The 26,413-nt window shown below is 48.1% G+C and overlaps 1 protein-coding gene across 2 annotated transcripts; it reads right to left on the reverse strand.

The window, feature by feature from the left end:
• Positions 1-11,223: 11,223 nt before the first annotated feature.
• RHBDD2 (rhomboid domain containing 2) lies at positions 11,224-25,259 on the reverse strand. Of its 2 annotated transcripts, XM_066382363.1 has the most exons (4): positions 25,008-25,259; positions 22,644-23,051; positions 15,118-15,268; positions 11,224-11,675 (listed from the first exon to the last, which is right to left on the reverse strand). In XM_066382363.1, the coding sequence occupies exons 1-4, from the start codon at positions 25,183-25,185 to the stop codon at positions 11,318-11,320; spliced, it is 1,095 nt and encodes a 364-aa protein (XP_066238460.1). In that variant the 5' UTR covers positions 25,186-25,259; the 3' UTR covers positions 11,224-11,317. The 2 variants fall into 2 exon arrangements, with proteins under 2 accessions (XP_066238460.1, XP_066238461.1); XM_066382364.1 differs by lacking the exon at positions 22,644-23,051 and having other exon boundaries at positions 15,118-15,232.
• Positions 25,260-26,413: the final 1,154 nt, after the last annotated feature.

The following is a 26,413-nucleotide window of genomic DNA, read 5'->3' on the forward strand; positions in this document are numbered from 1 at the left end:
TTGGAGACCCAGGCTTCCTCCATCGGGACTGGCATTGCAGCATGAGGACTTGAGGCTAGACTCTAGACCAGGGGTTGGGAACCTATGGCTCGAGAGCCAGATGTGCTTCTTTTGATGGCTGCATCTGGCTTGCAGACAAATCTTTAATAAAAATAATAATAATGTTAAAAATATAAAACATTCTCATGTATTACAATCCATTCATTTCCTACCACTCATGTTCATGGTTGCGGGTGGCTGGAGCCAATCACAGCTGTCCTCCGGGACAATACCAAATTTTTATTGGATAATGCCTAACGTACACGGGTCGTTGTATGGCTCTCATGGAATTACATTTAAAAATATGTGGCGTTCATGGCTCTCTCAGCTAAAAAGATTCCCGACCCCTGCTCTAGACAGACAAGTTCAGCCCAAACATTCCAGATGGCTGTAGGACACCAAAAGGGACTGAGCCATATTGGCAGGAGAGGTGTGGGTGTGGGCCAACACAGGCCAGGGCAGGGCCAGGGCAATTCTCACTGGAAATGTCTCTGGGGGAACGGGATGTTGCTGGTGTGTGGGATTTGCCTCTACTCCCTGTGGAGCCTCAGGAAACGCTTCTTTCCTGTCAGGACCAGAGGGGCTCCAGCACAGCTATCAGTGACCCTCGGCTAAACTAACTAGTCTGCGAAGGACCTTTTCCACTGCAGAAGTTTCCAATAGGCAGGTCCTTGTTCCTTCAAACTTACCCACCTGCTCCCATGCTGACCTCACACACAGTGATGCACCCACTCCCAACCTCGCCAGGCCGCCACTCCCATACACCCACTCAGTGCTCCTCCATCTATTCCAGGGAGGAAGACTGTTAGGTGCTGCTATGGGCACCTCTGGCCCTCTCCCCCAGGCCCCAGGAGAGGCTCTGCTCCCTCCTCTCCCCCTCCTTGCATGTCAGGTAAAGGGAAGGGAAACCAGATTAGTGGGATTTGACACCTGCAGTTCAGGCCAGCTGTTTTCTCTTACAGGACAGGGAGGGACATGGGCTCAGTGCTGTCCCAGCACCCATGACCAAGATGGCAGAGAGCTTTCCTTCCCCTGGCAGAGCCCTTGGCAAGTCAGGGCTGAGACCAGCCTCCTTCTCTCTGTCTGCCCACTTCTTCAGACGGCAGAAAGGAGAAGAGACTGCAGCAGGTGGGATCTGGGGGGCAGGACACCTGGGCTCCATCCTTCCATCTAGGAAGGTGGACTCTGCCCTATCTCACCTCTAATGGCAGGTAGCCTTTCTGTGCACCTGGAGCCCTGAGAGTTAACAGAAGAGGTACCCCACCTAGGAGTGAAGAACAATGAAGAACCAACAGAAGGCTCAAGGGTTTTAGGTTCCTTTTCTGCCAACCACAGGAATGCCCCTGGCCATAAGCTGATCCATCTCATGGCAGGCCTGGTGACCCACAGAGAGCCAGCTTGCCCTGCGGTAGAGATTTCGGGCACCTGGAAGGGCCACTCTGCTCATTCCTAAATGCCCACCCTTCTCGAGACCCCTGGGTCCTGGGTTCATGGGCAGTTCCAGGGGAGACGGAGGATTTGGCCTGGGCTCTGTCACTAGACAAATTTGTGTAGCTCCCTTCAGACCCCTGCACAGTAAAATGAGCAGGGAAACCTCACGGTCTCTACCACCCTCAAGGCCTTTCCCACCTTGGGCCGTGTGGTCTCTCTATGTCCATGTCTCTGCACTGGCCCTGTGGACCCTTCCACACTCCACTTCCTGGTCTGGCCAGGCTGAGCGCTGGTGTCTGGCATGTGCTGTTCTTGCCTCATGCAACACCCTTCTCTACAGCCCACTCTGCAGAGGGCTGCTCCGCCCTCCAGGCAGGTTCAGGAATCAACTTCTCCGGGACAGCACCCCTGGGTCCTGCGGGCTGGCTGTGCCCTTTTCTGTGTTCTGCAATGGGGGAGCAGATGTCTCTCCTGGATCTGGTATTACTGTGGTTCCATCTATCTTACCAAATGGCACTGGAACCAGGCCTTGGTAGTTTTTTTGTGTCCCCAGGCCCTGAAATAAGGCCCAAGATGCAGCAGGTGCTCAGCAACTATTTGATGTAGAACTGAATAAATGAATAAATGAGTGAGCAGAGGCGTGAGGTGGACATTGCCAGGGCTTAGGCTCCCAGGATCTATGGCCCTTGACTCTGAGTTCCCTGTGGGCTGGGTGGACAGGTCATCTGGGCCCAGAGCACTAAGCCCTGAGCATGGGTATGGCCTCCCCAGCCAAGCTGCCCACATGCAGATTTCCAGGGTAATAACTATTGACTGAGCACCTACTGTGTGCAACACCCCGTGCCATCCCCATCCCCGGTCCCCAGTGGGCCCTCTGCTTTTGTTCCTCTGTCCTCCTGGAATGCTCTTTGTTCTGATCCTCTTGTGGCTGCTCCTTGGATTCTTTCAGGTCTCAGCAGAAAACTCACCTCCTCAGGGAGGCCTTCCCTGATCTCAGGCCGCCACTCTCTATTCTCATCGGTCTGTTTTAAAGCTTTGCCTACGCTAGCTCATATTTTTCTTACTACTTATTTGTCTGTTTGCTAATTGTCTTTCCCTCCCCTACTCTCCCACAACATACACATATATTGTTAAGCTTTTTTTTTTTTTTTACAGAGTCAGAGAGTCAGAGAGAGGGATAGACAGGGACAGACAGACAGGAACGGAGAGAGATGAGAAGCATCAATCATTAGTTTTTTTGTTGCGACACCTTAGTTGTCCATTGATTGCTTTCTTTTTATATATATATATACACATTTATATATATATATATATATATATATTTTTTTTTTACAGAGACACAGAGAGGGATAGATAGGGACAGACAGACAGGAACAGAGAGATGAGAAGCATCAATCATTAGTTTTTCATTGCGCATTGGGACACCTTGTTCATTGATTGCTTTCTCATATGTGCCTTGACCACGGGCCTTCAGCAGACTGAGTAACCCCTGGCTCGAGCCAAGCTGGTGAGCTTTTTGCTCAAACCAGATGAGCCCGCGCTCAAGCTGGCAACCTCGGGGTCTCGACCCTGGGTCCTCGGCATCCCAGTCAGATGCTCTATCCACTGCGCCACCACCTGGTCAGGCCATTGATTGCTTTCTCATATGTGCCTTGACTGTGGGGCTACAGCAGACCGAGTAACCCCTTGCTCGAGCCAGCGACCTTGGGTTCAAGCTGGTGAGCTTTTTTTTTTTTCTCAAACCAGATGAGCCCTTGCTCAAGCTGGTGACCTCGGGGTCTCGAACCTGGGTCTTCTGCATCCCAGCCCGACGCTCTATCCACTGCGCCACCGCCCTGTCAGGCTTGTTAAGCTCTTTGAAGGCAGCATTTGGCCACCTTGCTCACTGATGCATCCCAGCATTAAAATAGCACCTGGCACACAGTAGCTGTTCAGTAGATATTCAGTGAATGAGTATAAGTGAATGCCAGGCTTCTGGGACAAGGGTCCAGGCCAGACTGTGCTGTCCTCAAGGAGTTCACAGGGCAGTAGTCAGATACCCAGAGGTCAAAGTGAATTGGTACAATTTGCTGCAGTTGATAAAGTGTTTCGACACCCACAGAAGCTGTGTTTATTTGAGTGCAGGTCAGGCCAGGTGCTGCCTCTGACCTTGACTCTCATGTTGACAACCTCCATTAAGATAGGAATTACTCTTTCTACTCTGTAGGTGAGGGAACAGAAGCTTGAGGAGGGGGGAGGCTATGTGCCTACCTCCAAGTCAAACATGAGAAAGAAGCATGTTATTACTGATTTTAGAGAGAGAGACAGACTGATTTGTTGTTTTGCTTATTTGTGCATTCATTGGTGATGCTTGGATGTGCCCTGACTGGGGCTCACACCTGCAACCTTGGCGTACCAGCATGACATTCAAATCAACTGAATTAATTACCCAGCCAGGGCCAGAAGCATGGTTTTAACCCTTCCCCTCATATATATATATATATAAAATCTCCCTCTGTGGGGCTGGCAGAATTTTTCCTCTTTACAGCCAAGGACCTACATCTCAGAGAAGCCAAGTGACTTGCTCTCAGCCAGAGAGAGGTTGCTGGAGCCTTGGATGTCTCCATCTGCCCTCTGATCTGAGCTCCTTTGGGCCTCAGAGCCGCCATTTCTGGCCCTGAGAGGCCCTTCTGCCGCTCTCCTGTCTGTCTCGCTCAGGCCTGGGGGCGGGTGTGAGGGCTGGAAGTCCCTGTGTAGATTCTCCAGTCTGGTTCTGGCACTGTTCTCCCCAGTGCCTCAGGCCACCTCCGACTGCGCACAATGGAACTGCCCTAAACGCCACACCCACCCTGACACGCCTGCCTGCAGACCACCTCCCTCTTTCAGCCTCATTTCCAGCAGGGACTCCAGTCACTCAGGTTCAAAACTTCACTTTTCTTCCACTTCTCTTCCTCTTTTCCTTCCCACGGAATGAGGTCAGGATGCTGTGAAGCCAACCAGGTTGCTAGTGGAGAGCTGGTGAGGGGTGGGGGTGGGAGAGCAGAGGGAAGGAGGTGAGTGGTAGGTGCGGCTGGCAGGGGAGAGCGCCCAGGAGTTCTGAGCAGCAGGGCCTTGTGCTTCTGTGGCCATTTGGGAAGCTGAAATTGCCTGTATTCGTTTCCCCGGGGCTGCTGTAACGAGTACCACAAACTGGATGGCTAACATATAGAACTTTATTCTCTCACAGTTCTCTAGGCTAGAAGTTCAAAATCAAAGTATCAACAAGGTCATGCTTCCTCTGAGGAGTCCTCAGAAGGAGAAGAAGTCTTCCTCTTCCCCTTTCCAGCTTCTGGTGTTTTCTGGCAATCTAAAGACCCGTCACTGGCTTGTAGACCCATCACTTCAATCTCAGCTTCCGTCTTCATGTGGCCATCTTCTCCCTGGGTATGTCTGTCTCCCTGTGTCTTCCCATGGCCTTAGACAGACACTAGTTGTTGGATTTAGGACCCGCCCTAATCCAGTATGACCTCATCTTAAACTGAGTTACTCTGTAAATACCTTATTTCCAAATGGGGTCACATTCATAGGTACCAGAGTTAGGACTTTAACATTTTTCAGGGGGGACACAGTTCAACCCACGACACTGACAAAAGGGTACAGTGACTTGGAAGGGCCTGGAGCTGCCTGAAGCTGGGCCAGGAGGCTGCTACACTGACAGGGTTGGGGCTGGAATGTGGGCTCCTGGGGAGGGGCCGGGGCCCAGGCGATGGGGCTGCTGCTGTGGCCGCTGTGTGCAGGTGCTGTGTGGGGATACCCTGCTGCTGCTGCTGCTGCTGGCTTTCTCCTCACCCTGGTCTGCTTCTTCCTGGGTGGGCTGGCTCTGCCAAGGGTACAGGGGGGTATGTCCCTGCTTGGGGCAAGGAACAGGGTCTGGGTTTGTAGAGGAGAGCCTTTCTTCTGCGCCCTTAAAGTGTCCCCTAAAATTTCCCTTTAGGAGGCTGAGTGGAGAGGGGCTGGTGCCTGCAAGGGGAGCTAAAGGTTGGGCTGGAATTGCAGGAGGGGTGGAGATCCATCCAGTTCTGGGAGGGGGGTCCTTTTGTCTCTCCTCTCCTCAGGGAGATCTAGGCTGCAGATGGGGCTGTTCCTATGTGTCCTGCCTTGAGGACCTGGCCCTGCCTGATGGGAAGGAGGTCTCATCTGCTCTTACCCAAGCTTCTGGTTTCTCTCCCGGAGTTCCCAGCTATCCTGGAAGGGTTTGGAGTGTCCTCACACATCAACGCCACATTCCTCCGCAGTCTGATGGAGGAGGGCCTCAGGATAGCTCAAGAGGACTGGGGCCTGAGCTCCTGGAGTCACACCCAAGTTGGACCAGATGAGACCCCTATCTGCTGGTGATTCTAGCTGTCCACCAGCTCACTGCTCTACCCAATGACCAGAACAGTGCAGCAAAGACAAGTCAGGAGACCTGGGTTCTGTGCTGGCTCCATCACAGACTTCCTGTACGTCCTTAGCCAGTAACTTCCCCTTTGTAGTGTGAGGGCTGGACTCAGGATCTTTTCCAGTGTTCCCTCAATGGTTGATGAGCCTAATTCATAGGAATGGCCTTCTGACGGTTCCATTCCATACAGGTGTGATGGGCAAAGAGAATGGGAGGTTCAGGTTCAGAGGGCTTTCCTGTTGCCCTGTTCATCATGGACCACAGGTGGTCACACTTGCTCCTGAAAGTGAGCATTTCCAGAGGCTTTCCTGCCCACTGTCTGGTTATCCCACACAGTTCCAGCAGCATGGTGTGTTTAGGGAAAGGCAGGGGGTTGGTGGGGAATGAGTTTGGGGAAGTAGGCTAGGATCATGTTGGGCAAGGTGGAGCAAGGAGAGGGTTAGGTGGTTCCCACCTGAGTGCTTGCTTTGCTTTGTGAAATGACACGTATATACACATGTATTACAATGTGTACTTGTGCGCAGATCAACTTATGCATGATTTTGTGCATGGATAGCTATGAATACATGTAGATGTGTGCGTTAACCACAAACATGTATATATTTTTAAAGTTGCATACATCATAGCTTTTTATTTTAAACACTTCAGAGTGTCTTTCCTAAGAAAAAGGAAATTCTTCATAATTCAGAATTATTGGTTTCAGTAAACTTTACATTGATATATTACTTTTATCTAATCATCTGGGAAATAATAGAAAATAGATATTGGTCTCTTCCTTTACAGGGCTCCTAAAACCCTTGGTAATTTCCTAAGTGATAAGAATATCTCTTGTTCTAATATTGGTCTTTGACCTGTTTTTTATACAGAGCTCTTGAAATCCTTATAACTTCCTGGGTGATAGAAGTGTCTCTGTAGTTTCAATGAAGTTATTCTGGGTCATACATGTACATTTTTGTTATTCAGTGAGAGGAGGGGAGGCAGAGAGACAGACTCCCACATGCGCTCCAACTGGGATCCACCTGGCAAGCCCACTAGAGGGCGATGCTCTGTCCATCTGGGGCGTTACTCCATTGCTCAGCAACCGAGCCCTTCTAAGTGCCTCAAGCAGAGGCCATGGAGCCATCCTCAGCACCCAAGGCAAACTTGCTCTAATTGAGCCATGGCTGCAGGAGGGGAAGCGGGAGAGAGAGAAGCAAGGGGAGGGGTAGAGAAGCAGATAGTCACTTCTCCTGTGTGCCCTAACCAGAAATTGAACCTGGGACATCCACACAACGGGTCGATGCTCTACCACTGAGCCAACCAGACAGAGTACACATGTACATTTTTGTGGGTGAGTACCTACCTTTTTAAACTTAATGTATGGGTAAGATCCCAGATTTGTGAGCTGAAAATGATGTGCCTATATGTGCCTGTGTAGGTTGTGTGTGTGAGGGAGATGGGGGTACTGCATGTTCCAACTGCCCTGGTACTGGGAAGCCTAGAACTGTCCCAGATCCACCTCAATGGGCAGCCTATCTGGCCGTTGGTGCCTGGGGGCTGTGGCTAGGCTCCGAGGAGGAAGAGTTCCATTAAGCTGGCAGCTTTAAGATGTGAGCTGGCCATGGCTTAAGGGCACAATTGGGCAGGCAAGCCTTTGGAGACCTTCCTTGGGGAGGGCTCTAGGTTCAAAACAGAACCACGGAGAAGGTCCCAGGTGACTAGTGATCTGGAGATGGCATGGAGGTCCCTTAGGGCCCAAGCTTCAGGTCCAGGTTGGGTTGCCATTCTTACAGCTAGCAACTGTCTAGGCATGGATATCAGAGCTCAGGAAGCATCCTGAGATGGAGGCCAGGGAGGCTCCTGTACAGGTCTCAGGAGCCCAAGGGTCCAGCACCCACTCTGATGGTCAGCTCTCCCTCCCCCACCATTCCATGTGTGAAGAAACCTTATCCTATAGGATTGTCCGGCCTCCAACACTACTCTGGAACCTCCCCAGCACATTCACTGTGAACAAGCAGGCACATTCAGGCAGGACAGGAGCGCTGAACTTCAAGCGGGAAGGTTGCGTGCACCCTCAGCTCAGCCACACTCTCTGTGTGACCGCAGAAAGTCACTTTGTGCTCTATCTAGGCTTCGTTTCCGTCTATCCAACCCTACTCCAGGGCCTAGGGCAAGGTTCTCACCACTTCCAGTTTGGGCTACTACAACCATCAATTTCCTATCTGCCCTCTCAGCCTCTGTGCTCCAAGTCTCTGCCCCTCCTACTGGACCCCACCTTCCTGTTCTACCTCACACTGTCACCCTCTGTCTACCTGGTCCCTCAATTGTCGGGTTACCTCTCCTCCTCCAGAAGTCTCTTCTCTGATCCTCTGAGGTGGGCTCCTCTGTCTCACTCCACCTAGCATGTCTCCCTTAATGACTTATGAGTGCATTCAAGGCAGGGCTGGTTCTTCTCCATCTTCATGCCCCCAGAGCCTAGCACAGGCCTGGAACTCAGTAGTTGCTCACAAAGCGTTAAATGAAAGAATGAACGAACAGGTGCTTGAAGGAATGAAACCTATCAGAATTGCTCAGTTACATGCCTTTCACAGCCCCGGCGCTGTAGTTTTAACTACAAATCTGATCAGTGAACTTTCCAGGACAGGAGCCAGCTTCTTCCCTCCTGTACCCCCCGGGTTGAGGAGCACAGCCTGTCCCAGGGAAGGTTTGTAGAGGCTGCCATACTGCCATTCCGCGTCTCTGCTGCCTCCTGCTGATGCTGATGAAGAAAAAAAACTGGACAAAGTGTGGAAGCTTCTCTGGCTGCAGTGGGTCCTGCCTTGCTTGGGGATAAGTTTTTGGAGTGCAGGGAATGATGGCTTTCCTTTAGGCTGAATATGCTGCATTCTTCAGCCTCCTAAGAGCCAGAGGACATGATTGGTGCCATCCTCCTTCCCTCCCTCCAAAGCCCCCTCTCTCCATGGAGGGTGTATGCTTGGTATCTGACTGACCCCCTGCTCTCCAATTCTCCAGGTTGGTCTGGGGGCTTCAGAGAACCTGAAAAGTGCTGCTGAATTACAATTCTTTTTGTCTATTCTGTCCCCCAGCCCCTGGCCTGAGCTCCCCAAAGGCAGGGAGCACCTGTTCTTTCATATGTTCAACGACTATTTATTGAGCTTCAGGCTCATGCTGGGGCTTCTCTGCCCTCACCTGTCAGAGTGGGTTGTACTTCACCAGTCTCTAGTCCCAGCCTGAGGACTGGCAGACGCTGATTTCAGACATGGGACACACTAGTGGATGATTCAATGGGAAAATGGGGGCGGGGCTTTGGATTCCTTCTAGGTCCTCTAAAATGTATACCAGGAAAGAAACGGCCCCCTCTGACCTCGGTCCAGGCTTCCTGCTGTGAGCTGTGGCCAGACCAACGGAAGTCCAGAAGAACAAACAGACTAAGAACCAGTCTCAAAGCAGCAGTTGTGTAAGGGCCCAAGTCAGGGGCTGTTGCTGGCTGCTCTGCCAACCCCACCTTGGCTTCTTAGAACTCCATTAGTAAAACCAGGGGCAGAAAAGATGGCTGGACTAAATGACCTTTGAGGACCCTCACAGGTCTGCTATTCAGGGACCTGTGAAAGGGCCCCCCAGCCAGGTCATCTCAAGGCCCATGGCTTTCACAGCTCTGTGGCACAGTCCATGAAGGAAGGCTAGATACGAAAGGCGTCACCCTGCCACACTGGGAGCAGGTGGCCCTCTCATTTCTGGGTACAGGATTGAGACTGGAGGGAAAACGTCTAAGGGACAAACAGCAGCCTGTGTTCACAAAGTGTCACTATGGGAAAGGTGCCAGGTATGGTTGGAGACAGTCCCCAGGCCAGGCCCTGCCAGACAGACCTGCTCTGTGACTGCAGACAGATCCTAGCTATAGTCAACACACCCAACTCCTTGGCTGGCAGTGTTCCTCCACAACTGAGCAGGGGAGCCACCCTCTCAGCTTCATCGCCTTCCCCCTCGTCTGGTGCAGGCCACCCAGGTACCTGTCACTGCCTGCCCTCCTCTGGGCTGGGTGGATTTGTAGGTGTCTTATCCACCTCTAATAGCCAGAATCGATCTAAGAGCCAGCCCAGAGTAGGCCATCCAGCTCCTGGAATGAACAAATGTCATGTCTTGTGATATCCATAAAAATAGCTGCAACTTAGCCCGCTTTCTCAATGTGAGCCCACTGGTGGCTTACGAGAAGCCACGAGCTCTCCTCAGGCTGGTCATGTGCCTGTTGGCTCCTATTCTTGTCCTGTCCTGCATCAGAGGAACCACCATCCACCCCAGACTACATTTCCTGGGCTCACTTGCCAAAAAGGTTCCTGCTTAATCTGGCCCATGGGAGACCCTGGTGTTAAACAGGAAGAGCCCTGGCTGGGTAGCTCAGTTGGTTAGAGCATCACTCCAATACACCCTGGTTGTGGGTTTGATCCCGTCAGGGCACACACAAGAATCAACCAATGAATGCATAAATGCATGGAACTATAATTTAATGTTCCTCTCTTCTCTCTCCCCTTTTAAAATCAGTAATAAAAAAAAACAAAACAGATGACAGGCAGTAAAGCAAAGGCTCTTCTCCACCACTCTTGCTTCAGATGTCGCTGCTGCCAGGTCCCCTCCCTAGGAGCCATATGGCTTCCTGTGGTGCCAGTTTCACAGCTGCCAGACCTTCTTGTTTGCTCTCCAGCCCTTCTGGCACCTTTTCAACTCACTTCCCACGTCAGACTCTCACTGGATGGAGGCCTTTGTCTGACCCCTGCTATCTCTCCTCTTCACCATCACACTGTACATCACCCCAGCCCAAATCCTGCTCTCCATATTCCCCAGCCAGACCACAGAGAGACCACAGGTTAGACAAGAGGGTGTTTCTTTATACAAAGATAATCAGCACTATGGATCCACCAGCAGGCTGCTGGGGTTCACAATGGTGCTTCTAGGGCAGTAATCTGAAGGGGTGGGGAGTGGGCGGTCACCGCAGGGGGGAAACACTGCACAGGCCTGGGGACTGCCGAGCACACCGCTGGGAGCTCCTGAACGGCAGACGCAGACACGGGACAATCAAGAGTACCACACAGTGACAGGAAGGGGATGCAGAGCTGGAACCAGCCCCTGGCAGCCACTGACAGCCAAGGCCCTCTTCTCCCAGGTATTCTCTGGGAAGCAGGATAGCAGGTGGGAGAATCCCTGGGCCTGGAGCCAAGAAGCCCAGCTGTGCCGATACAGAGCTAGACAACTCCATGTAAACAGTCTTCATAGTTCTTCAGCTATAAACTAGGGACAATAAAGTGTACTTAAAAGAGTCGTAATAAGGATGAAATAAGGATATATATCAAAGTACTCAACACAGAGCCTGGCACATAGAGGTGTTCAATAAATAATATTTTGTCAAGAAAACCATAACTCAGAGAGGACCTTCTTTAGAAGGCCGAGATGTAGAACAATTTCCCTAAAAATTTCCCATCATGGAATCGGGGCCCGTGAGCCCTCCTTGGAACCTGCAGTCACTGGGGTGGTCAGGATCCCAGAAGACACAATGCCAGGGCAATTGAGGGGAGTAGGCGGCTGGACCCCTAAGGAGGTCCCTGCAGAACCTGGGCAGACACCAGAGGAGTTAGGGGTTGTGCCAAAATGATTCTGCACGTAACACAGGCCGGAGGCGGGCTGGTAGGGAGGCAGGCTGGGCATGTGTCCAGGAGCACAGGCTGGCCGGGAGGCTAGCTTCTGGTCACCGGTGTGCTGCACCTGGGCAACAGGGTGGCTTGGGGACAGGTGAGGGTGGCCGCTCTGTGTGGGGTAGGAGCCGGGCACAGGGGTCAGCCTGGAATGGAACAAGAGAGAAAATGGTCTTTCAGCTAGGAATGCCAAGGCACAGAGCACCCCTAGCTGTCATTCCACGTAAGAAAAGCCTAGAGTCGCTGTACTGCTTAATATTATAATCAACATGCTTTGGACATCTCCTGTAACCGGCTTGGAAGGTTAAACTCAACCAAACAGAAAGCATTCCCAAAGGGAGAAGAGCCTACTTGTGGTGGTGTAGCAAGCCAGCAGGAGGTAGGGATATTGGGCTTGTGACTCAGACCACCTGAGTATAACCTACTCACAGCAGCTTGCAAACCAAATGGAGAGATGGGGACCAGACCACAGTAGTCAGTGGCTGGCTCAGCAATTATACCCAGAGAATGAATCCATCCCTGTGGGAAGGAGGGTGGGAAGGTTCTAATGGAGTGACATGGGGCTTTGTCTGCTGTGGGATTTTCTGTGACTTTAGGAACAAACAATTGCAGCTCAAAGTCCTGGCTGGCAGAAACCAAAGTGACAGATGTGGGGAGCAGCTATCTGTGCTGAGGTTAAAGACCCCAACACAGACACATGTAGCTGGGACCGTGAAGGGAGACACAATCTATGGGTTTCATCCTCTGAACTTTTGTGCAAAGTTCCAAATATGGAAAACTAATGCTAACACCACTACCTGTATACACTTTGATTAAAAGCTGACCTTACAAATCAAATGTACAAATATGTACAGACATGGGATACTTAACAGCACTTCTGTGATTTTTTTTGTGTATTTTTCTGAAGTTGGAAACGGGGAAGCAGTCAGACAGACTCCCGCATGCGCCCGACCGGGATCCACCCGGCATGCCCACCAGGGGTGATGCTCTGCCCATCTGGGACGTCGCTCTGTTGCATCCAGAGCCATTCTAGCGCCTGAGGCAGAGGCCACAGAGCCATCCTCAGCGCCCGGGCCATCTTTGCTCCAATGGAGCCTTGGCTGCGGGAGGGGAAGAGAGAGACAGAAAGGAAGGAGAGGGGGAGGGGTGGAGAAGCAGATGGGCGCTTCTCCTGTGTGCCCTGGCTGGGAATCGAACCCAGGACTCCTGCACGCCAGGCCGACGCTCTACCACTGAGCCAACCGGCCAGGGCCTAACTTCTGCGATATTTTAAAATGTAGAAGTTCTGGCACCAGAAGCTTGACAAGACCCTCCAGGGAGACAAATCTGTCCAGTCATGGCAACTGCCCAAACACACATGCTACAATATTGCCCATGGGTCACTGTCAGGCCATCTGACACCATGTTCTCTTCTGCGTGACTATGGGAGGTCAGGATAATGAGAGACCAAATACCATGAGGAACATGGAAGGAATTGAAAAAGTTACCATGTCCCCACCCAGCTCTGCATGTCATGGTGAAGCAGGTTCACACCTGGCACCAATGAGTCACAGTTACAGAGAGGTGACTGCAGATCAGCGTAGGAGAACTTTCTTATGAGGGCTGCCCTAGAGAGAGCTTCTAGCCACCAGGAATGTAAAGTTAAGGCTGGGTGACCATGACTGCTACCAGCTGTTTTATTATTTTATTTTATACAAGAGGAAGTTTATTTAGAAAGTCATAGAAGTAGAAGAAATGGGCTCAGGAAACAAGTTACAGAGGCTAAGGAAGGGCCCTTTGAGCTTAGGAGAGAGAAGGGTAAAGGCAATAAACTGGGGGATGGGAAAGAGAGGGGAAGGGGGAAAAGGGAGGGGAGGGCATGCTTCCAGGAGGAAGAGCGCCACCTACTAGCTGTTTTTTTTTTTGTTTGTCTTTATAAATAAATTTTTATTTTAATGTGGTGACATCAATAAATCAGAGTACATATATTCAAAGAAAACATGTCCAGGTTATCTTGTCATTCAATTCTGTTGCATACCCATCACCCAAAGTCAGATTGTCCTCCGTCACCCTCTATCTAGTTTTCTTTGTGCCCCTCCCCCACCCCACCTACTAGCTGTTTTAGAGGGGACTCCTTTAGAGTGGGATGCTGCACTTGAGGACCCTTAGTCCTCTCTAGATTCCATGAAAACAATTAGAAGTTAAAAAGCTACAGTTCACTTCATTTTATATTAAACAGTCTGCCATACATTCAGACCCCAGGAATTACTTGCCTGAAGTAGGTGAATGTGCGTTGGTTTTTTGCAGCCCGACCCCCCCCCAAATGTGCCTTTAAAATGGTCAAAGGGGCCCTGGCCGGTTGGCAAGGTGGTAGAGCGTTGGCCTGGCGTGTGGAGGTCCCGGGTTTGATTCCCGGCCAGGGCACACAGGAGAGGTGCCCATCTGCTTCTCCACCCCTCCCCCTCTCCTTCCTCTCTGTCTCTCTCTTCCCCTCCCACAGCCAAGGCTCCACTGGAGCAAAGATGGCCCGGGCGCTGGGGATGGCTCCTTGGCCTCTGCCCCAGGCGCTAGAGTGGCTCTAGTCACGACAGAGTGACGCCCCGGCTGGGCAGAGCATTGCCCCCTGGTGGGCGTGCCAGGTGGATCCCGGTTGGGTGCATGAGGGAGTCTGTCTGACTGCCTCCCCATTTCCAGCTTCAGAAAAATACAAAAATAAATAAATAAATAAATAAAATGGTCAAAGGGCCTTGAGCTGATGAATGCCAAGAAAATTCACTTCCTGAAATATGAGCAGCTTCCAATTTAACCCAAACCCTGTATCTGGCCAGCCATGGAGGGCAAAATTTACTCCACAGATGGATGAAGGCAAAAAAAGGCCACTGACATCCTGACTTGACAGTGATTCCTTCCTTTAGGAGGAACTATTGAAGGAAAGAAAACCTCTAACAGTGTGAAGTCTCAGCATGGACAGAAACCAGAAAAGGACAAGAGGCCAGTGGTGTGGCCCTGTGGAGAGTGAGAAAGCCCTGGAGGCAGGAGACCCTAGTCTAGACTGAGCCTCCTGCCTGTGTAACATGGAGAAAGGCTCTTGTCTTCTTTGGGCCTCCTCTCTAAAAGGAAGGAATGAAGCTACACGAGCTCGACAGCTTGCCTAACACTTCTCATTGAGAGTTAATGAGCCCGGACTAGAAAACAGTAAACCTCACCTTCTATTGCTTGGTGGCCAAGAAAACCCTACCTTTCGGGTCTTGGGTTGTGTGACCTCCAAAGTCAGGGTCAACTGTATGGATGGTCTCTGCTTCTTACCTCTGAGCCACGCTAGACCCAATCCAACCTGCAGAGTGCTTCTCTGTGCTAAGGGCTGGTAATAACACTAGATAGGGCCACTCCCTCCCGCAGTCTGCCACAAGTCACAGTGCCTCCAATGCCTTCCCCTTCCCATTACTGCTCGCTCCCTACTTTAGATGCAGTTGGGCAGAATCTAGAGTGCTCAGAAGACATCTGTGCATAGATTTTCTGGGCCCAGGGCTATTCTTCTTTTCCCATGACAGTGAACCAGTCACACCTGGAACTGCTTTAAGAATAAGATTTAAGAGTTCTGTAACTTACTTCCGGCTCTGGGCTGCCCTTCTTTCAGCTGAAGAACCTGAGATGTACTTGAATATTGGAATCCTCCTCATAAGGCTGAAAGGGATCTTCTGGTCGAGCTTCATGGCTACTCGCTCTGGGAGGTCGAGGGAATAGCAGTATGTGAGGCCATCTGAGGTTGGCACATTAAGTAAAACTGGAGGCAGCTAAAGACCGAAGGGCTGAACACTCCCCGGAGAATACAAGTTCCCACATTTATTATACAGGGGCATTAGTGTTTTTCCACCATAAAATCTGACTGGGATTTCAAGCTCAGGGGAAAGCAAGAATTGAGTTCCATGCCCATACCTCAGAGGTAACAGGACCCAGCAAAAGGAGAGGGCAGATAAGTGCTAACACTTCATCTTCCCCTATGCCAACCCTCCCTATCTTGAGCCCCTCTAACCCCTTCAATCGGTCATAAGCCAGCACACACCTCTGTCCTTGTAGTGGGATGAGGCAGGAGGCTGTCCTAGTATCTTATGGAGGGGACTGATATCTTCCTGTACTTTGTCCCAAAAAGAAGGCACCTTGCCTCAGTATGACCAAATGTGTTTCATGTGGGCCTCTTTGGCAACACTTCCCCCGCACTGTCACTACCGCCAGGGATGTGATCACACTCTGGTCGTCTGACCTGTCAGCCCACCACTGCCTAGGTCAAAGGTTTAGGCATCACCCATCCATACATCCATCCATACTTTCAACAAATATTTACTGAACCTCTAACATATACCAAGAACTAAGTGATAAGTGCCAGGCAAGGAATAAGTAATTTTTGGAATAAGTGGTGATAAGCAAAAGCTGACTTATGGAAGACCCTATTGGGTACCCTAAACTGGTCTAGAGAGATCACAGAAGGTTTTCTCTATGGAAGTAATGTGTACGATGAACCCTAAATTGTGAGTACCGATAGCTAGAAGAGGGGTAGTGGTAGAGAGAAAACTGCTCCACAGATGCATCAAAATAAAGTTGCTCCTTTAGGCAGTGTTCTTAATTTGAATGCTACTGGCATTTTCAGCAAGACAATTCTTTGCTGGGCTTGGGCCATTTCACTCATTACAGGACATTTAGCATCCCTGGCCATCAGATATTAAATGGCAGTAGCAGCTAGTCACTGTGATAACCAAAAAATGCACCTGTATATTTCTAAATTATTTCAGGAAGGACAGTCTATTTCCAAATATTGATTCCTGGTGACAACCAATTATATAAGGAAGTCAAAAATTGTCATGGTTGGCCCTGGCCGGTTGGCTCAGTGGTAGAGCGTCGGCCTGGCGTGCAGAGGTCCCGGGTTCGATTCCCGGCCAGGGCACACAGAAGAGGCACCCATCTGCCTCTCCACCCCTCCCCCTCTCCTTCCTCTCTGTCTCTCTCTTCCCCTCCCGCAGCGAGGCTCCATTGGAGCAAAGATGGCCCAGGCGCTGGGGATGGCTCCTTGGCCTCTGCCTCAGGTGCTAGAGTGGCTCTGGTCGTGGCAGAGCGATGCCCCGGAGGGGCAGAGCATCGCCCCCTGGTGGGCGTGCCGGGTGGATACTGGTCGGGCACATGCGGGAGTCTGTCTGACTGTCTCTCCCTGTTTCCAGCTTCAGAAAAATACAAAAAAAAAAAAAATTGTCATGGTTGATGACTTCAGAATGATCTCAAGAAGTGGAAATGCATGCTCTGCTTCTTACTCTGATATAGTAATACTAGAATAGCCCTCCACCAAAAATAACTATAAAACAGGATATATTATTTTATACAATTGTGGCAATAAACACTGCCAGGCTGTAATACCTAAGAAAAGTGAAATAAATGAATGAGCCACAAAATCAAGCTGGCTTTCTGCCTGTAGGCACTTTCCAAACTACAGCATAGGAAGGGGAAATCAGGCATAAGACAGGATTTTTTGCTAAGTTGCAGAGACAGAGTTCAGAGAGGAAAATGTGCCTAGGATTTATAGGTCGGAGTAACAGAGAGAAGGGAGCTGCTCATAGAAGGACCTCCAGAAATATGCAGAGCAATTCCCTGAGTTTTTAGCTGCACATACAGAGGCCAAGACTCCTCAAGCCAGGCAAAGAACAGCTACTGAGGAAACAACTATAAACTTAACAACTTTTGAAGCTCACACAGACAGGGACATGCTCAAACTCACTGAACACCCAGGGCATTCAGAAGAGACCACCAAAAAGCCAATGCCTTAACAAGTAAATTAACTACCTAGCAGGAAACATATCAACATTTTAAAGGAAAAAAAACAAAATTCAGCTCTCAACAATGTAACATCCATAATCTATAGCATAAAATAAAAAATTACAAAACAAGTAAAGAAGCAAGAAAATGGGGTCCATAATCAGGAAGAAAATCAGTAAAAAAAAAAATAGATCCAGAAATGACAGAGATGATGGTATTAACAGACAAGTACTTTTAAACAACTTTTACAAACCTGTAAGTATACACGCTTACACAAAACATAAATATAATGAAAAGATAAATAATCTCAATACAGAAATAAAAACTATTCAGTAAAAACTGAATGGATCTCTTGAGCTTAAATATAAAACACAACAAAAAACTAACTGGATGGGTTTAACAGCAGAAGACCTTACAGAAGAAAAGATCATTGAACTTCAAGGCAGTGTGATAGAAACTATCCAAACTGAAATGTAAAGGGAAAAAAGGGCAAAAATATAAAAAAATAAATAAATAGGGCTTCAAGGACCTAGTGAACAATCAAGTAGTCTAACTGGCACCTAAAAGAGGAGAAAGAAGGATAGAAAAAAAAATACTTGGAAAAATATTCTTTTAATTTTTAAAAATTTTTTCTTATTTTTCTCAAGTGAGAAGCAGGGAGGAAGCAAACAGACTCCCACATGCACCTGACTGGGACCCATCCAGCATGCCCACCAGGGGGCAATGCCCTTGCCCATCTGGGGCATTGCTCTGCTGCAATCAGAGCCATTCTAGCACCTGAGGCAGAGGCCATGAAGCCATCCTCAGCGCCTGGGCCAACTTTGCTCCAATGGAGCCTTGGCTGTGGGAGGGGAAGACAGAGATAGAGGGAAAGGAGAGGGGGAAGGGTGGAGAAGCAGATGGGCACTTCTGTGTGCCCTGGCAGGGAATCAAACCAGGGACTTCCACATGCCAGGCTGACAAACTACCGCTGAGCCAACCGGCCAGGGCCTATATATTCTTTTTAGGTGTGATGAAACTCTAAACTCACATTTCCAAGATTAATGACTCAAAGCAAGGTTAACACAAAGAAAAAACTCCAAGGCACATGATATATATCTAAAAACTAATGATAAAGAAAAAATTGTGGAAGGAGCCAAAGAAAAACATATAATTACACAGGAAAACAATAAAAATGATTGTTGATTTCTCATCAGAAACAGTACAAACCAGAAGTAAGCCAATGACATCTTTAAAAGTGAAAGATCAGATAAGGCTAAAATCCTATATTTAGTGAAATAAAACATTTGTAGATAAGCAAAAGCTGAGAGAATTTTTTTTCTTTACAGAGACAGAGTCAGAGAGAGGGACAGACAGATAGGAACGGAGAGATGAGAAGCATCAATCATTAGTTTTTTGTTGCACATTGCAATGCCTTAGTTGTTCATTGATTGCTCTCTCATATGTGCCTTGACTGTGGGCCTTCAGCAGACTGAGTAACCCCTTGCTCGAGCCAGTGACCTTGGGTCCAAGCTGGTAAGCTTTGCTCAAACCAGATGAGCCTGAGCTCAAGCTGGCAACCTCGGGGTCTTGAACCTGGGTTCTCGGCATCCCAGTCTGATGCTCTATCCACTGAGCCACCGCCTGGTCAGGCAAGCTGCGAGAATTTTTTTACCAGCATATCCACTCTACAAGAAATGTTAAAAGAAGTTCTCCAGGCTAAAGGAAAATGATACCAGATGGAAATTCAGATCTACACAAAAGAATGATGAGAATTAGAAATGGTAAATATATGAGTAAATGTTGCTTTTATAATTTAAAAATATAGCCTGACCTGTGGTGGCGCAGTGGATAAAGCGTCGATCTGGAAATGCTGAGGTCGCCGGTTTGAAAACCTGGGCTTGCCTGGTCAAGGCACATATGGAAGTTGATGCTTCCAGCTCCTCTCCCCTTCTCTCTCTGTCTCTCCTCTCTTTCTCTCTCTGTCTCTCCCTCTCCTCTCTAAAAATGAAAAAAAAAAAATATATATATATATATATATAATTTAAAAATATGTTTAAAACAAAAGTAATAGCATTAAATTAAAAGTAAAAGCAATGTATTATGAGGTTTATAACATGAAGTAAAATGTATGACAACAATGGCCCTGGCTCGTTGGCTCAGTGGTAGAGCATTGGACTGGTGTGGAAGTCCCAGGTTTGATTCCCAGTCAGGGCACATAGAAGAAGTGACCATCCGCTTTTTTACCCCACCCCCTCTCGCTTCTCTCTCTCTACCCTTCCTGCAGCCATGGCTCAAATGACTCGAGCAAGCTGGCCTGGGGCGCTGAAGATGGCACTATGGCCTTGCCTCAGGCACCAAAATAGCTCATTTGCCAAGCAACGTAGCAGCTGCCCCAGATGGGCAGAGCATCCCCAGGTAGGGGGCTTGCTGGGTGGATCCCAGTCGGGATACATGCAAGAGTCTGTCTCTCTGCCTCCCCATCTCTTACTTTAAAAAAATGTATAACAACAGGTAGACTTCATCCCAACAGTATTAATAATTACACTAAATATAAATGAGCTAAACATGACACTTAAAAGGCAAAGACTAGCCTGACCTGTGGTGGTGCAGTGGATAAAAGCGTCAACCTGGAAACGCTGAGGTTGCCAGTTCAAAACCCTGGGCTGGCCTGGTCAAGGCGCATATGGGAGTTGATGCTTCCTGCTCCTCCTCCCCCCTTCTCTCTCTCTCTCCCCTCTCTATAATGAATAAATAAAATCTTAAAAAAAAAAAAAGGCAAAGACTGGAGAACCAACTATATGCTATCTACAAAAAAATGCTTTGAATATAAAGACGTTAAAAATGTATGGATGGAAGTGATGGCAGGTAGCTCAGTTGATTACTGTTGTCCCAATATGCCAAGTTTGCAGGTTTGATCACTAGTCACGGCACATACAAGTCAACCAATGAATGTACAAATAAGTGGAACAAATTGATGTTTCTCTTTTCCTCTCTCACTTCCTCTCTTTAAAAGTGATAAACACATTTTTTAAAAATTCTAGCTTAAAATATATACATATAAGGATAGAAAAATATACACCATGTAAATCCCAATTTAAAAAAAGCAGAAAGTTGTAATAACTATATTAGTATCAGACAACAAAGACTTTAGGGCAAAGAATATTAACAAAGTTTAACTTTTAAAAATTTTTTTATTGATTTTAGTGAGTGAGGAAGGGAGAGGGAGAGAGAGACAGACAGACTAATCGATCTGTTCCTGTATGTGTCCTGCCTAGGGATTCAACCAGCAACCTCTGTGCTTCTAGACGATGCTCTAACCAACTGAGCTATCTCACCAGGGCTTAAAATTTAAGAGGGTCAATTTCATAATGGTAAAGTGGAAACTTATTACGATGACATAATAACCCTAAATGTGTATGCATAATAGTTTCAAAATATTTGAAGCAAAAATTTACAAGAACTAAAAGAAAAAAATAGACAAATCCACAATTTGATTTTTGAGAGAGAGAAGGGAGACAGAAAGAGGCAGATATAAGAAGCATCAACTCATAGTTGTGGCACTTTTGTTGTTCATTGACTATTTCTCAAACATGCCTTGACCGGTGGGCTCAAGCTGAGCCAGTGACCCCTTGCTCAAGCCAGTGACTTTGGGTTTAAGCCAGAAACCTTTGGGCTCAAGCCAGCAACCTTGGGATCATGCTGATGATCCCATGTTCAAGCCAGCAATCCCATGCTCAAGCTGGCAACCTCACAGTTTCATACCTGGGATCTCAGTGTCCCGGGGTCGACATTCTGTCCACTGTGCCACCAGCAGTCAGTCAAATCCACAATTTTAGTTGGAGAGTTCAACAGTCCTCTCAAAAATTGAGAAAGTATAAGAATATAGAAGGCTTGAACAATATCAACACCGTGACCTAACTGACATATAAACACTATATCCAACTTCAGAATGCACATTCTCTTCACATACTCAAAGAGCTTTCACCAAGTTATACCAAATGCTGGGCCAGGCTGATTTAAAAGGATTGTAATACTACAAAGGATGTTCTCTGACCTCATGAAATAAAATTAGAAATCAGTAACAAAAAGAAATCTGGAAAATCACCAAATATTTAGAAATTAAGCAACTCACTTATAAATAACACAAGTCAAAGAAGAAATACCAAGGAAAAGTAGAAAATACTTTTAACTGAGTGACAGTAACACAATATATCAAAATTTGTGGGATGTAGCTAAAGTAGTGCTTATAGGGGAGTATTTAGGTTTAAACTTTTATATTAGGAAAAAGGTTTAAAATCAATAAAATTAAATTAAAAATAGAAAATAAGAGCTATGTTAGCAATATATATTTATTTATATACTACCTACCCTAATAGCTACTTGAACCACAAATTAAAGGAGATTTCAGGAAGATACATATCCTCAACACTACCAATTCTTTTGTTTAAAAAAGTAACCCATTTTACATTTTAGATTCCCCCCAATTGCCAAAATATTTATACAAGGGATGTAAGGTTTAATCTCAGTGTTAACCATCCAAATGGTAACAGCTTATCATTAAAAAAAGTTTTGTGGCCCTGGCCGGTTGGCTCAGTGGTAGAGCGTTGGCCTGGTGTGCAGGAGTCCCGGGTTCGATTCCCGGCCAGGGCACACAGGAGAAGCGCCCATCTGCTTCTCCACCCCTCCCCCTCTCCTTCCTCTCTGTCTCTGTCTTCCCCTTCTGCAGCCGAGGCTCCACTGGAGTAAAGTTTGCCCCGGCGCTGAGGATGGCTCTGATTGTGGCAGAATGACGCCCCAAGATGGGCAGAGCATCGCCCCCTGGTGGGCATGCGGGTAGATCCCGGTCAGGCGCATGCGGGAGTCTGTCTGACTGCTTCCCCGTTTCCAACTTCGGAAAAATACAAAAAAAAAAAAAAAAAAAGTTTTGTTCTTTTCTGAGAAAAAGACTAAACCAAACAAAAATAAAAAACAAACCTATTCCCTGTTCCTTTTATAGAACATCTCTAGTATAGGGGTAATTCACAATCTTCCTATGGACATTCTTAACACAATTAGTCAAATGGATATTTACACCTTAGTTTATAAGAAAAATATCAAATCAGAATATTTTACTAACTGGTAGTACTAAGCTGGCATGAAGAGATAGCTATGTTGATATTTTCCAGACAAGGAAATTCAGGCCTACAAAAGGCAAGCTACCCACCCAAGGCCATGTTTTTCAAGGCTGAAGCTAAAACCTAGATTACCTACATCTAGCCCTGTGGCTCTACCTATGTGAACCCTCCCCCAAACCCTTCAACTTAATTCACCCTTTGGGATATTACTGTTTTACAATTCCCTTCGAGAAAGGATACACGCTAGCCCAATTCCAAGTCCACAGACGTTACTGAGAAAGGAGGTCTGGGGAATGAGCCAGGACGCACACAGAAGGAGCCACGGCACCAGCATTGAGGGCACAACAATGCCAAACACCAGGGCCCTCTTCATCCGAGAGCGAACAGCGTTGACTCCCAGCATGGCAAAAGCCACTGGGGTGAAACCTCTGGCATCCTCCACCTCCCCCAGCTTCGACAGCGATGATACAGCTTCAAATGACAAGAAGATGATAGCGCAGAAAAGGGCGAAGATCACGGTGAAGAAGCAGTGACGGACGGTGCCCACGGTTCTCTCAAAATTGCCACCGAAGCGCCAGATGATGATAGCACCGCAGAGCAGGGAGATTGGATTCTCATAGACAAAGATGTACGTCACCAGCCTGTAAACTGCAGAGGGAGCTGGGTTAGAGGCCTGACAGTGGGTTGCTCCAAGGTGGGAAAGACAGGTTACAACCCACCTAGAAAGGGGGAGTGGCCCCTGTAACAGAACACTGAGCGCCAGTGAAAATCAGCAGCTAAGATAAGCAGTGGGAAGCAACAATGAACCCAAGACTTAAAGCAGATGCATGAATGTCTAAATCCCTGCTCTTTCCCACACCTGGAATTAGTCTTATCAGTGACTGATTTCCATGTGGAAAAAGAAAGTAACACTTTTTAGCATGGGATGGTCTTTAAATTTGTAATTTGTGTTTTATGCCCCCTTTTTAGGTTTTAATACTGACCTATCTCACCAGGCAGTTTGAGGGTTAATTAATTGTAACAGCATCAAGGTAGATTGAGTGGGTGTCCCTTAACACTCTGTGTGCCAGTCTCCTCGGCTGTAATCCTGACCTCTCCTTCCATAGTGGCTGTTCAGAGGAAGAAAAAAGTGACCATAAATTATTTTGCACCTATAAAGATTATCACTATAATCTAGATATAAAAGATATAAAAATGATCACCAATCATATAGATATAAAACTCAGAAGTCTTCCTTGAAAATGCTTACCCAATCCTACAGGTAGAGGGATATTTTATGTGCAATAAGACAGCGAAGAATTTCACTTTTATTTTTCTAAAAGCAGTTAGTCATCTCTCACATATTTTTACGTCCTTGTAGGCCAAAACATTAAACTGAAGGAGGGGCACTGGTGAAGTGGCAGTAATATTGGACTTCGGTGCCGAAAGGCTTGGAGTGGAATCTTGGCTCTATCTGCACTGGCTGGCTGAGTTTGGTCAAATCATGGACCCTCATGGCTTCAGTTTCCTCAATATGAATGAAGTAACAAGATTACACTTGAGGCCTTCGAGGTCTTTTATGTGTCTAATACTCACATGCTAATGAACTCCACACTTAGAGAAGCTGTAAATTAAAGAAAAAGGGGGAGCTCAGTTTAGGCTGACATTTTGCACCTATGACATGCTCTGTGTCCTGATTGGGTGAGGGAAAGTTTTAGATTTGAGCAGGGAAGCAGGCAGTCTCCAAGTACTGTATAGTGAATATTCTAGAAGCAACTCTGTATAATTTGGGGGCTATATTCCCCAAAGCTCCAGTTCCAAAACATCATACAATAAAAAAAATCTTTTTTCCTGGGTTCTGTCTTAACTGTATGACTTAATAGCTCTGTGCTTCTCTGCATTAAGCCTTAGTTTAAATAATGGGCAACAATAAAGCCTATGTCATGGGATTATCGAGAGGATTAGAGTGTGCTTTGCAAAACGGCAAGAGTTCACATAAATTTCCCATTTTCCACTCTAGAAGATAATGGAATTTTACGAGATGTTTATACTTAATCGGTCTGCAAAATTTTTTTGCCCCAAAGAAAACACCTCTCCCAAAGCACAAGATGACCGTCTCCATGAGTTGGGAATCTGAGTCAGAATAAAGATACAAACGAAGATGCAGAAGAAATCCTAAACCTCAAGAGTCCAGAACGCTTAAAGGGGGTAGCCACAGATAAAGCTCTAGTGCCTTGCTGAAGGCGAGAAAAATAATTTCAGTGGGAGTTAGGACCTAAAGCAGTCGTGTGTATGACAAGAGACGGGGATAGGAAGGAAATAATCCTTCTCCTCAGAGAGTGAGCATGGGTGAATGAAGCCTGTTTGCTAGCGAATGTATGTGGGGGCCTTGATCAGTCCCGTGGCGGCAGGTTAGGAAAAGGTCATAGTGATAACGAAAATGGGACTCTGGAAAGACAAAGAAGTAGAATACCGGGCTGGTACTCCGGGGCGGAGAGAATGATGATGCGTACCGAGTAGCTAAAGGTAAGGTCTAATGGCGTGGTACTAGGAAGCCAAAGTTCAGGGCCTGGCGAGGTCGGAGGAAATGGTCTGACACCCGGGGCCCGGCCCCGCCCTGCTCACCTTGCCAATTGCGCAGACAATCGGACCTCAGCGAGAGGCCGGAGGGCGGCAGGGGCTGCTGCAGCAGGAAAAGGCGGGGTCCGGACACCACTAGCGAGAGCAGCGCGGTGAAGAAGGTGGCGGGTGGCACTTCGGGACACAAAAGCCAGTTCCGACACCTGGATTCCGAAGCCGCCATGGCCGCCACAGCAGCGGTGCCTAGCGGACACCAACCACTTGGGGGCTCCTTCCGCCTCCAGGCGGCTGTCTCCCTTGGCAACAGCGGCGGAGAGTGCCGGAAGCCCCGCCTCCCCAGGCCCCGCCTGCACCAAACTGCCCAATCCGGTCGCGCGGACCAGCTTTCCCCGCGCGCCCGCAGCGGGAAGCACTGCTCGGCCCTCTGTCTGAGCGGACTTGTGGCTCAGCCGGGCTTTGATGTGGTGCTGCTTTGATGCTCGGATTTGGATATCGGCATCTCCGCCTTAGAGACCTAATGACTCTCGTCCCTTGTGATTTACAGAGCGCGCACGCTCTTTCTCCCTTTCCCCCTTTCTCTTCCCCTTTTTCTCTATTACACACACACACACCTCCCTCTCTTTATTCCTGTTACATGGATGAGGAAATTGAGATCTGGGGAGGTCCCTGAGTAATTCAGTTAAATGGCAAAGACTTAATTAGAACTAAGGCCTTCCCGCTGCTGAGGAACAGGTGGGGGCCCAGACACCTGCGCCATGGCTTGGATTTAGCCAAGAGTACCGTCAGCCTTCGTTGGCTGGGTTGGTGAGGCAGGAGCGTGAGATTAGAGAGGGAGTCTGAAGACACTGAAGTTAGGAATGTAATATAACATATTAATAATCAAAATATATTTTAGCATTTCAAATTTGAAAAGCGCTTTCGCCAGAGAACAGCCAGCTGTTTAAGGTAGAACATTGTGTTGGGCAGATAAAATATATTATGCTCACTTGTTAAAGATGGCGCTGCCCACGTGGAAGCCTGTCACCCAGGTGATATTAATGTGTGTTGGGGGGGAGGGGGCTGTGGGCAGGCAAGATCCTTGTAGCCTGGGGCTTGGTTTAGGACTAAGCCTTTGCCACCCTTTTTGATGTGGGGTGGTGCAATCCCATCATGCTTCAGATAAGTGACTTTGTATTAGAGCAGGGGTCCCCAAACTACGGCCCCGTTGCACTTACGGGGATTCAGCTAGTTCCCTGATTCATTTCAATTGTAAGCGCCTGAGCGCTTACAATTGAAATAATGTGCCCGCTGCTATACAGGAATTCTCTTTCCTGTATTGCGCTCGGCGCTCACTGTCCTACCTAGATGATCACGTCGCGACGTTGTAGCGCACGACGTGCGTATCTAGGCCTGACAGACTGAAGACCGAGGCGCGGGGTCCACAGCGCGGCAGCGGCTAGCGCACTAGGTAA

This window comes from Saccopteryx leptura, chromosome 4 (genome assembly GCF_036850995.1).
Source record: "Saccopteryx leptura isolate mSacLep1 chromosome 4, mSacLep1_pri_phased_curated, whole genome shotgun sequence".
NCBI classification, from domain to species: domain Eukaryota; kingdom Metazoa; phylum Chordata; class Mammalia; order Chiroptera; family Emballonuridae; genus Saccopteryx; species Saccopteryx leptura.